The 12381-nt window shown below is 31.4% G+C and overlaps 1 protein-coding gene across 1 annotated transcript; it reads right to left on the bottom strand.

Annotated features, from left to right (window-relative positions):
- Positions 1 to 10802: 10802 nt before the first annotated feature.
- LOC107950813 (probable 2-oxoglutarate-dependent dioxygenase AOP1) lies at positions 10803 to 12144 on the bottom strand. Its single transcript, XM_016885764.2, has 3 exons — positions 11736 to 12144; positions 11244 to 11559; positions 10803 to 11124 (listed from the first exon to the last, which is right to left on the bottom strand). The coding sequence occupies exons 1-3, from the start codon at positions 12101 to 12103 to the stop codon at positions 10873 to 10875; spliced, it is 936 nt and encodes a 311-aa protein (XP_016741253.1). The 5' UTR covers positions 12104 to 12144; the 3' UTR covers positions 10803 to 10872.
- Between the last annotated feature and the right edge of the window lie 237 nt (positions 12145 to 12381).

Genomic DNA, 12381 nt, shown 5'->3' on the forward strand with positions numbered 1-12381 from the left:
CTGACACTTTCTTTTGTTTGACTTGGGAGGTGGTTTAAAAAACTTTTAGAGGAACCTGTCATGTTTCTATTCGCACCAGAATCAATAATCCATGAGTCAGCATTAATATGGGTATTAAAGACATTACCTAAATTTACAAAATTGGATGTTGGATTCCTTTTTAATTCTGCCATTTTTTTCTCTAAAAAAATGCGCCACAAGAGCCAATAACAGCAAGGAAGTCTGGAGAAACACCAACAAAGCCAACGGTGGTGGTCAGGGAATCAAACTCAACAGATGTGAGATGTACGTGTCGGTGCATGAGCAAGTACACCGAAGCTATGGTGGTACGTGAGAGCCATGCATAAGGAGTTTGGTCATAAGATTTTTAGGTTTCGTCGGGGATGAGACTGTGGCTCTATTGAAGGGGGTAGTAAGAAAAAAATAGGCTGAAAAATAGAGATTACCAAATTGGATTTTCTAAGATTTGGGAATTTCAAAAAAAATAGGCTCCCTAAATCTGGATTATCAAGCTCTTGATACCATGTTGATAATAGGAATCCTGTTCTCTTGTATATTGCAATTGAAAAATTTACATGGCTATTTATACTAAAATAGTAGGCCTAACTAAGGAAATATGACTAATAAATTAAATCAATAATCCAAATTTTAAGCTAATCCAATCCTTAAAAATCAATAATGAGATTAGTTGAGATAAGTTGTCAACACAAACTAAACCAACAACCATAAGAGTATCAAACAAAGAAACAAGTTAAGCGTTTGGAGTTGGTGGGAAGCGACATGAATGATCCCTACTTGCTCCTCCTAGATGTTGAATCGATCATTAACATGGTCTGTTAAAGAACCAAATCAAGTATCAACACACTAGGACAAACCATGAATAACATCGAGAAGAGAAAGGCTGCAAGGTGACGGAGGAGGAGCCAAAGTGGGAATATCCACAATCAGTGGTTGAGCTTCGTCTTCTTGTAGAGCACCATCTCTTTGTAAATCGACAGTGGCTTGCCAAGCTAGTTGGGCTTCTGAGTGCATTGTTGATTTCTAACTCAATACGTCATTAGTTTTAACCCATCCACAACTATGAGTAGTCGACACATCGAGGAAAGAGGTAATGGCTCGATTGGGGTCAATATTAACTTTCAACTTAAAATAATGAAATAGGTGAGAAAGAAATGTGCCATACTTAAGTGTTTTGTTACTAGACACCATTAGGCAAACCACTTTAATAATATTAAGGAAAATGATAGAGGCAAGGTTAAGACGATGGTTGGTATGGAAATAATAAAGCATCCAATACTTGAAAATTCAAAAATTGAATGTTTGTTTGTTAGAGCAACTATCCAAGAAAAAATGAGATGGAAGATCCTATTATGTAATGGTAGGTCACCAATATAGTTATGAGGGGTTGCAAGATCATGAGGGAAGAGATCGTGGGTGTTTCCATCACCCTCGTTGGGAATAGAAGGCATTCCGTAAGGATAGAGTGAGAAACTTCAATCTCTTCTCCCATAACATATGAGGTGATGGAGACAATGGTTAGACGATTCACACTATAGTCAAATTTTGCATTGGAATAAAAGGCACAATGGTCAAATTCGATGCTTATTATGAAGTGTTAGGGGTTAAAACCGTGTACCCGTACTTAGGTTTGCATCCAGTTAATAAGGGCTAAAAGAAAATATTTTATATGCTAGTCTGATTTTGAAAACGATATGATATTTTGATTTGTCGATGAAATGTCATTCTGATTATAACTAGGTTTTCGAATGGTTTATTTTTCATACGCATATTATAATTAGGTTTTCGAATGGTTGAGGATCCGTCAGCATCCAAATTTCCAACTCTTAGCTCAACTAATCATTGTAGTGATCTTGTTTTGATTAGTTTTTCATGGCATGTACCTAAGTCTTTTGTGAGCATTTTGAAGTCTTCTTATTATTTTGAGTTGTAAATATCTTAATAGTATATGTGTTGTTAATTTGGTGAACTTAGGTGCTTGTTTTGGTTGGTTAAAAGCATGCTTTAACTTACTTTACTATCTTTTCATATTTAGGATAAATTGGTGTTTATAATGCCATGATCGTAAGTTGTTAGAATGTAGTTTCATAAGTTAAATGATTGTGCAATAGCTTGATATGATAATAGTATGATTTAGATGACAATTAGGTATCATTTTCGTACTTGTAATATTGCATTTTGGATCATTTGGCACATAGGTCTCGAGACACATTAGTTAAGTCTTGAGATAGTATGAATAAAAATGATCAATTTATGCATTTCTGGGCAAATATCTCAAGACATTGTAAACAAGCATCAAGACAATGAATTGTAAGCCTCAGCACATGTACCCCATGGTCTTGAGACAAGTAAATATCAAACCTAAATAAGTTTTATCATGTTCCAGGTCTCGAGACAAGAACCCCTTGTCTCAAGGCATCCAAACATTGAAACAAAAATAGGAAAAAAGAGGAGGTTTATCTCGAGATCTAGTCTCAAGAAATGAGGGGCTCTACCTTGAGACCTAGTCTCAAGACATTAGAGGCCTTGGCTCGAGACACAACTTCTAGTATCTCGAGATATGTTGATTTTTAAGCTTAAAATATAAAAAATAAAATAAGGCCTGTCTCGAGTTGTCTTGAGACACAACATTAAAACTTGACAATTGAGTTTGGATTAGAATACTAATTTAGGTTTTGACCCCGCTTAATTGTAAAAAAAATTTTGTGGCTTCATTTGATTTGAACTAAACATGTTTGTTCTATATATGATTTATAATATGACTGAATATCAATATTATTGTTGAAATGGTTTTTGAAATAGTTTGAGTTGCCTCGACAACGTAATGTGACGCCACGCATTTGGATTTGACGATTGGATCGTGTGTTGGGTGTTACATTGTAGGAATTAACGATTCCATCCCATACTTGGTCGTAGTGACATTATTACCATTTTCCATATAAATGACATGATTCATACATGTTCTATCATATTCTAACATGCTTTTTAAAACTTCTATGGAAACTAAAGATTTCATATCCCATAATTACTTAATAGCATTTCGTGACCAAGCATTTTCACCACAACTTATTAATGACTTATTTCATATATTCTTATGCCACAAAATTTTCATATTTTACTTACAAGATAAAGCTCATATTTATAACTTTCTTACCCTAATTTTCTACGCATAATAGCATAAGAGAAGTATGAGTATCCAATAATACTTACCTTTAGACACTCTAAAACAAAAAATCATGCCTCCATAAACTTGAATTCATTCTCAAACAAGCTTAAAATTTCACTTATCATCATTTCTCGATTTCCTATACACAAAAATATAATAAAAAAAATAGCATCTAAGCTCTCCAAGCTCTTTCATAACAGTTCATAACAAATATCAAGTTAAAAAAGATGAAAACATCATTATTAACCTTTATAAAGCTTTCTCTCTCTAGCTTCTATTTTTTTGTCTCTAACACAACATTCACAACAAGCCACAACCAATAAGAACCCTAGCTCTATCAACACCCAATTTAGCAAGCCAATCGGCCATAAAGATTGTTGCTTGGAATCCTTCCGTAAACTACCTTACTGAATGTGCCACAAATAACATCAATAAAATTAAATATTTTTTACTTGTGCCATGGTTGAACATCTGCCATCATGCACCACACCAAAATGAAATTGAATCACAACAGTGTAACCAATGTAGAAAGAGGCTCCTTCCAAAATTCTCAAAGTCGATTATAAATAAGATATGCTTGTAAGTTCTTTTATTAGGGGCATATTCAAATATTATCAATCAGTACATCTGTACATATATAAATTTAGTATTACGGGTCAAAATTAGTCCAACTCAATTGATTAAAATATATAAAAAAATCAAAGTCAATATATTAATAAGAAAAAAGAAAAAGGTTTTCTTGTTATAAATAGACAAAGAGTAAAGAACAAAGAGAATAGGAGAGCAAAGAGAGAACGTATTTTATTAATCAATCGGAACATTTACAAAGCTTCTCCAAAGTCTCTATTTATAGGCATAAGAAATATAAATGAAGTAAAGATCTACTTCTAATCACTATTAGAATTTAAAGTACATCAAAATTTATCTTGATCTTGATGGACATCCACTTAATAAGATATTCATAACACTCCCCCTTGGATATCCATTTGTAGATAATGTGTCTCGTTAAAATCTCACTAAGATAAAAACCCCATGGGAAAAAAATCCCAGTGAAGGAAAAAGAGTACACATATCTATAATACACATAATATGCTGCCTCATTAAAAACCTTACCAGGAAAACCTGATAGGACAAAACCTCGATTAAGAGAAAAAAAGTACAACGCGTATTTACTCCCTCTCATGGAAACATCACATAATATCATATATTCTATGTATTCAATCTTGAATACTAGATTTTCAAATGACCATTTGAATTTATTTACTAAACATTTATATCAACATTCTTTAGAAAGTCACGAGTAAGGAAAAATTTTGGGAGAAATATATTTTGATCTCTTTAGAAGTTTCAATAATAATCATAGAAAACTTTAATCATGATTCTTCTATAAAAACAAAAATAGGTATTTTGGATCATTTTATAATCCTCCTTCAACTTGTATTCTCTAAGTCAAATTTACCACATATATTCAAATTATTTCAATTCATATAAATGAATAATTTCTTGACAATTTTAATATGATTTTGGCATTCTAAATCCTTCATGGTTGTAACAACAACCATTAGACACAAGTTAAATCTTTTATGAACTGTCAGTTTAATAATATATCTAAAGGTTATTGTATCCACCACAAAAGAATATTATATATTTTCATAGTCAATGCCGGAGCTGAGAGAAAAACTTTATATTTTTATTCTTTTTTTTGCAAAACTACTTCATTTGCACCATCACTAGCTTTATACCTTTAGATATTTGGACTATTGGTCCAAAAATTTCACAAGTTTAATTGTACTTGAGTTGCGTCTTTCTATTGTGACCAATTTATTCCATATCTATATTTTTCAATAGGTTTATTAAAGATCTTCCTTTTATTTCATTATTTCAAAAATAATATTGCATGCCAAACCTTTGTCGACCACTTTTATTATTGGTTCGACATTTTCTCAAATTGATATAACTTATCGAGATCTCTTATTTTCACTATTTTAATATTCAATTTATCGAGATCTCTTATTTTCACTATTTTAATATTCAATTTCAGGTATCAGAATCTCTTCTAGAGTTTAACTTATTAGTTATGTCTTGGGTCTTTTCTGGAGCACTCACCTCCACTATATGACCATTTAGAAGAATTTTCATCTTTGGAACCGATCAATCTATTATTTATTCTAACTTATTGTCCTACTGGGACTTTGATTCAAATTAAAATATTAGATGGTATATAAAACTTGGTTATTCTCATTAAGTTTGTAAATACATCTGACAGTTAACTTGTAATAAGTTATCATTATTAAACTTTTGGTTCAATTTACTCTCTCCCTAACTCATTACAAGTTATTATTTATCTCCCCCTAATGTCGGGAAAACTATCGAATAAAAATGGTAATCACAAATCATATCATAATTGAATCTCCAATACATTCAAAACATCTAATAATATAAAGAGACTTGTTATTAATATATATTCACAACTTTCTTTGAGGATTCATTCATCTTTTGTGTTGTGGTGGAGCAATTGGAACATATATACACGTACAAAAATTCAAAGATGAGAAATATTTATCTCTTGATCAAAAACCAATTATAATGGAGAGTATTTATAACTTATTAGCTTGATGTGTACAACACATAAATCAACATAATCTCATGTTGAAATAGGAAGTTTAGTTCTCATAAGTAATGGTTTAGATATTTACCAGAGGCGTTCAATTAATAATTTCTCTAAACTATTATGCGCATAAATAATAAACTTTTACAAAAAAAATTCAAACTCAATCAATAAAAGACTGAGATATAAACTCATCAGCATTAGTAAGATGAATTGTCTTAATTGCATTATTTGAAATTAATTATTTAAACAAGCAATCTTGCAAACGACAAGTTACAAGTTGATAACACATACATGATTATTTTGTAGATACATCTACCAAAATCATATAAGATCAAAACCATCAACATGGTGGATGAATATGCCCATATTCATTTCAAAAATGCGAGACATTAAATCTTAACTTTAGCTAATGAGTTTCTAACAATCAATTTTCATTGAGAACAAGGAACAAATGAGAATTCTTTAAATTAAAGAATCTTCTGGTTCTGTAATGAATGTCCATATGAATTCTCAATTAATTTTCACATCATATATGATCCAGAATGGTCTAACTGGTCACGCCAAGTAGTAAATGTATTTGTATCACTAAACTTCTGGTTTACTTTAATATGTGTTTCAATTGTACTTCAATTGTACTAAATTGATACTTTTACTATAATTCCTTTTAATTTGTATTCATATATAAATACTATTGTGACATTTACTACTGGACATGTCTAAATCAATGTGAAGTCAAAAATGCCACTAAGTCAATAAATATAATTGTAATGACCTAAATTCAAGGTTAGCGGAACAATGATTTCGTAACCACAAATCTGATTTAAAGAGAAATTTATTTTAATATTTTTGCATTAATATTGATATGATAGGAAAATCATATGAAAATATCGATAGAAAAATTTTACCAATTTAGTGGTTAGTTAGAAAAAGAAATTATTGAAGAAATTGGGTAAAAACAAGGTATCGAGACCTCAATCTCATAAAACCGAGTCGAAAATATTTTTATAAATATTTATGAAGTGTTAGTAATATGTTATTAGAATTTCGTTAGAAAATTTCTACGTTTGGGTAGTTAATTAAGTAAAAAGGACTAAATTGAAAAGGGTGTAAAAGTTACTAGAAGGATTATATAGCTCAATTGTTAAATGAGGAGGGACATAAATTGCAAATAATCCCAAAAGAAGAATTGATGAAATATATTTTGGGCTGCATAAGCTGAGAAAAATCAGGAGAATTGGTGAAATAAGGGAAAAATGGGAAAATAACAAAATTTACTAAAATAAAATTGGGACCAACTTGTAATATCTAGAATTCTCTTCATATTTTATTCATTATCATCAGCCAAAAACGTCCTAAGGGTTTATTCAAGCTGGTATTTCATAATTTTTGCACCAAGTGAGTTAATCCTTGCATTTTTCTTGTAATTTTTGTGTTTCTAAGACATTTACAACTAGGTCCTATTACTAAATTCATTAGTTTTTGATTTCATGGATGAAATTGAAAGTCACCATGGTTGATTGCTGTAAGTTTATGATGAAATAGCATGAAATTGAAGCTTTAATTTGTTTATGAGATGATTTTATTAGGTAATTTCAATAGAAATTGATTTGTAGGACCTAATTGTTAAAAAGTTTGGAATCGAAGTCTAGTGCTAAAATTTTGATGTCCAAAGGTTATAAAGTAGTTTAAAGTGATATAATAAAGTGTTAATTGAGAAAAATCATCTCAATTGAGAGGTTAATTGAGCAGGGACGAAATTATCATTTATTGAAAGCTTAGGGGAAAATGGTAATTAACATCATGTACTAAAACAGTTTTGGACAGTAGCAGTAGGTTAACTTTGAAAAATCACCATAAATTGTAGAAATTGGTAGAGGATAAATGAAATATGAAATTAAAGCTTATTGAGTCTAGTTTCTCATAGAAGAAACGGTGTAAGCAATGGAATTGTAAATCATGAGATATAATAGGTTTTGTGAGACAATGTCAGAATGATTTCGGGTTCCTCTGTTTTGACTTTGGAAATCATAAAAAATTGGAGGAAAATAATTAGGGGATTAAATTTATATGCTTAAAATCCTTAATGATTCTATTTTCAAAAGAAACAAACGAGAACATCATCTAAATTCTGTACTAGGAGATAATTAATTTTTAGTGAAGAATGGTCAAAACTGTCAGACAGCAAAATAGGGATGACTTTAAAGAATAAATTGTACTTATTGGCTAAACCAAAAATTCTGAAAATTTTACGGTAAGAAGATATGTGAGTCTAGTTTCGGAGAAAATTAGCGAATCTTAATTAGAGTTCCATAACTCAAGATATAAATAATTTAGTGACTATGACTCCAGGAGACAGCTCTAAATGAACTATAAATAATAACGGGATTAGAGAGAATGTTATTTATGAATATGAAATGTATTAAATTAATGATTAAATTTATTTATTTAAATCCAAAAAATTCAAATACGAAGCTAGATCGAGGAAAAGAAAAAGTTCGAGACTAGTAGATTTTTGCATACGAACAAGTATCGAGGTAAGTTCGTGTAACTTGAATTATATTTTTAAAAGCTTGAAATGTTTGTTATTGATGTGAATATGATTTGAATGTTCATTGTATGAAAATTGATGAAACATTGATATATTTGATAAAAAAGGGGAATAAATCCCGGTTGAATGGAAGGAAAATTCGATGGATCTCTGAAAAGGAATTGACTATAAAAGGATCTAGCTCGGACGGGTGATTCTATCCTGATATAGCCCTCTAGAGAAATATATGGAAAATGGATTTAGCCTAGACGGGTAATCTGAATTAGAGTCTGAATTTAGCCTGGACTGGTAATTCAATTCCAAGCTCATTAGAGTAATTGTCATTGCAGGGGATTTAGCCTGGACTAGTAATCCCGGCAATAATCTATGAGTTTATATTTTAGGGGATTTAGCTTGGACTGGTAATCCGCTATAAGGATGAGGTTCGCAGGAGTGTGCTCTTTGAAATGGAAATGTGTGCACATGAATATGAATTGACGGACCCGGATTTGTACACTTATGTGTACCCCTGAAAATCCATCGAAATTTCAAGTAGTTCAACGGGATAAATATGGAAAAATAACAAGGGAATGGAAATCATGGAATTGATGAGCTCATCAATCATGGTATATATATTATTGATACATGGAAATTATTGGACTAACTTGAATGTTAAGTTTGTGCATGTTAAGGGAATAATGCATTGAATGGATGTATGAATGTTTATTGCATTGTATTGAAAATATTAGGTAAGTATAATTCTTGTTATATGAGCTTACTAAGCACAAAGTGCTTACCTTGTTTCCTTTTCCCCTGTGTTGTAATGTTAAGAGCTCAGAGGTCGGATTTGGTCGGAGACGCATCACACTATCAACCTCAAGATCTCGGTATATAAAGAAACTTTATTTTGGAAATCAATGGCATGTATAAGCTAGTAAAGTAAATGTTAATGTGAAATGAATGTATGGTTAGCCATTGGTATGGCTAACAAATTTTGGTTTTGGTATGTGATGAGGTTATGTTATGAATATGCTAAATCTATCTTGAAAATATGTTGAAATGGATTGGTTGTGTTGGATTGGTCTCGGTTTAAAATTGCAAGGAAGATTAGATATTTATAAAGGGGTTATATTGAGTTAAAAAAAAACTTTGGGATTTTGCGAAAAAAAATTAGTTTCAATTTAATCCCGATTTGGTCCCGATGTTGTTTTGGGCTTCAGAGGCCCATCCAAGGGACATCATGACATGTTTCGATAAATGAATAGTATTTAACTCGTAATAACAAAAAAATTATTCGGTAAAATCTGGTAATGCCTCATACCTTTTTCGGCGACGAACATGGGTAAGGGGTATTACAATAATTTCTAAATAATTATATACAATATTCGCTTCAGGGAATATGCCTAAATCTTCAAATGCAGGGCGTTTGGTCTAGTGGTATGATTCTCGCTTCAAATGCGAGAAGTCCCAAGTTTGATTCAAAATACTTTTAAAACCCTTTTAACAAGAGTTTTGCATAATCAGTTAACTACCAAGAATAACTGCCTAGGTCATGTATAGAAACAAACCTATATTAAATATATTAATAAATGTCACATCTCAAACATAAAAATATGATATAATGAAAAATTAGTAATTTTTTTTCATAACTATCATCATAAACATGCATGAAATTTAATTCAAAATCCAACTATTCAAGTTCATAGAACTTTTCATTTACAATTGCTCATGTCATTTTTCTAAATAATTAACAGATGGAATAATATAAAACATTCTATTGAACCAACAAATTTTCCTGCATAAGCCCGGAATGGAGTACACCCGTAATCGGGCATTCTATTGAACCAAACAGTTGTTTGTGTGGGCCTGCAGAATAGACTTGTAACGGTATAGCTATTATATTGAACCAAACATTACCTAATGATCTTAAATAGTGGTAAAGATTCATAGTAACTTTTATGAATGTTAATAAGATAGATTAGGGTGTTAAAGTAACGTGCTATTTATTTAGAAAAACTTAAAACCATTTTTTATTTTTAATTTTCGTACATACATTAATATTTTTATTGCATACATAAATAAAGTGTAATATGGGTTGATTGTCAATCAGCCTAGTTAAGATAAGCTTAAATGAAATATTTACCCTTAAGCTATAGCATTTTTTCCTCGTAGTTACTTGAGCATTGATTTCATTATCACTTTTGGTTCAATCCTTTGTTCTATTAAAAAAAATTATCTGAGCCAATGATATTTTGACATGTGGTATTTTTAAAATTTTTGAAAAAAAGTATTTATAATTAAATTAAAAGACAAAGATATTTTTTATTTTCATTTTTTTCTTCGTCTTCTTCACCCAGAACCATCAAGCTTCAACAAATTTATAAGCCTATAAAATTTGTATTTAAAAAGAAAAAATCAAAGTACCACTAGTAATAGTAATAAAAAAATTGAAGTAAAACACTATGGGATAAGCCTCAAGGTTCAGAAACTTTGTTTTCAAGTTTTGATAGCAAAATTTATTGTTTCACATAAATTATTGATTGTAAAATCTTAGACACTGCAATAAGCCTTAAGACCAGACTCAAGAGCTCCTCGAGCGGCGTGGATAGAGTAAAATCCCAAAAATTCTTCGTAGTCAAAGGGTTTGAAGAGTAAGCCATTTTTGTCATCCACAAGCTCTTTTGGAGCCTTTACTTGGTACCCTCCTCTAGGCGTTGCAAACAATCCCACGCAATACCTTGCCTTGCTCTCCTTCATCGTGACGCGATGATAAGTAGAAGACAATCCGCCATTTAACCATACCTGCAATAATATTATTTCCACTGTAAAATTTATAATCTATGTATACAAGTAATTATTAAATTGTATAGCTTTATTTTCTCTCTATCCATTCATTTTTAGTTTTATATTATGTGACTTACGCTGAGGGACTCTCCAGTCATAACAAAGAACGTGTTAGGTGATGGTTTTACATTGATCCATTCACCATCTTTGTTTTGAATCTCTAATCCATTAACCTCATTTTGATACAAAAGGGTCACCAGATTTTGATCCGAGTGAGCCCTAAGGCTTGGCTTGCTGCTTTGAGACCCTTCATATTTCATGTCCTTGAGAATATAATTTGTGGAGTCAATGAACTCATCCACATATTTCTCCACACCAAAAGTCTCCAAAATCATCCTCCTAATTGTCTTCTCTAATCCTGATGCTAGCTGTGTGAAAGATACCAGAGTTTCACTGTCAAACCCAGTGCAGTTGATTAGTAAAACCAAAATATTTTAATTCAAAATGAATAAATAAGACAATTTTTCCGTCAAATTTTCCTGAAAATTAGAAAGTCTCTACCAAAAGTAAGAGTTCAATGCAGAACTTAAAAAAAAATGAAAGAAATCCAAAGAGTTATTATTCGAAACCTGAAGCTTTTGTTTCCTTGAGGCCACAAGATGTTAGTGAGGTCTGATTCAATGTTTTCAGGAATATGTGCATCATCAATGGCCATGTTTTCATGCAGTCCTGATGCGTCCCTAGAATAACCTCGAAATAGCTTGCTTGAAACATAGAGCTTTTTGGTTTGTAAAGGCAGGTCAAACAGCTCTTCCATGGCTCCAAAGACTGCGTGTCGAAGCTCCAGGACTTGGTCAAACAAAGCCTCGAAACAACCGTACTCCTCCAGTGCTTCCCGGACTTGGAGTTTCACCAAATCCCACTCAGGACTGCCTGGCTTCAGCTCTTGTTTTGAGAAATCTATGACCGGGAGCCTAACCGCAGTTTCTGAACTCATCTTTGCTTCCGTCTTCCTATGTAAACAATAATGGAAGACTTGAAACCTACTTATAGAGTATTCGAATTGGATTGAAAATGTAATGACCAAATTTCAATTCGAAAGGGTTTACATAAATACCATGTGCGACCGAATATAATTACCCTTAAATAAAACAAATAAGGTAACCCATAATTATTAAAAAAATTAACTCAACCATTAAAAAAAGTTTAGGACTTATCCTAAGTAGTTAAAGATATTCTTTTTACATATTATCCTTTTTGTTTCAAGGGAAGATT

Source organism: Gossypium hirsutum, chromosome D03, assembly GCF_007990345.1.
Source record: "Gossypium hirsutum isolate 1008001.06 chromosome D03, Gossypium_hirsutum_v2.1, whole genome shotgun sequence".
Taxonomy (NCBI): Eukaryota; Viridiplantae; Streptophyta; class Magnoliopsida; order Malvales; family Malvaceae; genus Gossypium; species Gossypium hirsutum.

Bases quoted from the DNA above. Each gene is read 5' to 3' on its own strand.
- LOC107950813 (XM_016885764.2), bottom strand. From the start codon at position 12,103: ATGAGTTCAGAAACTGCGGTTAGGCTCCCGGTCATAGATTTCTCAAAA. The intron at 11,560-11,735 runs GTTTCGAATAAT...TGGGTTTGACAG, and splicing joins CAAGGAAACAAAAGCTTCAG to TGAAACTCTGGTATCTTTCA. The intron at 11,125-11,243 runs GTAAGTCACATA...ATATTATTGCAG, and splicing joins TGACTGGAGAGTCCCTCAGC to GTATGGTTAAATGGCGGATT.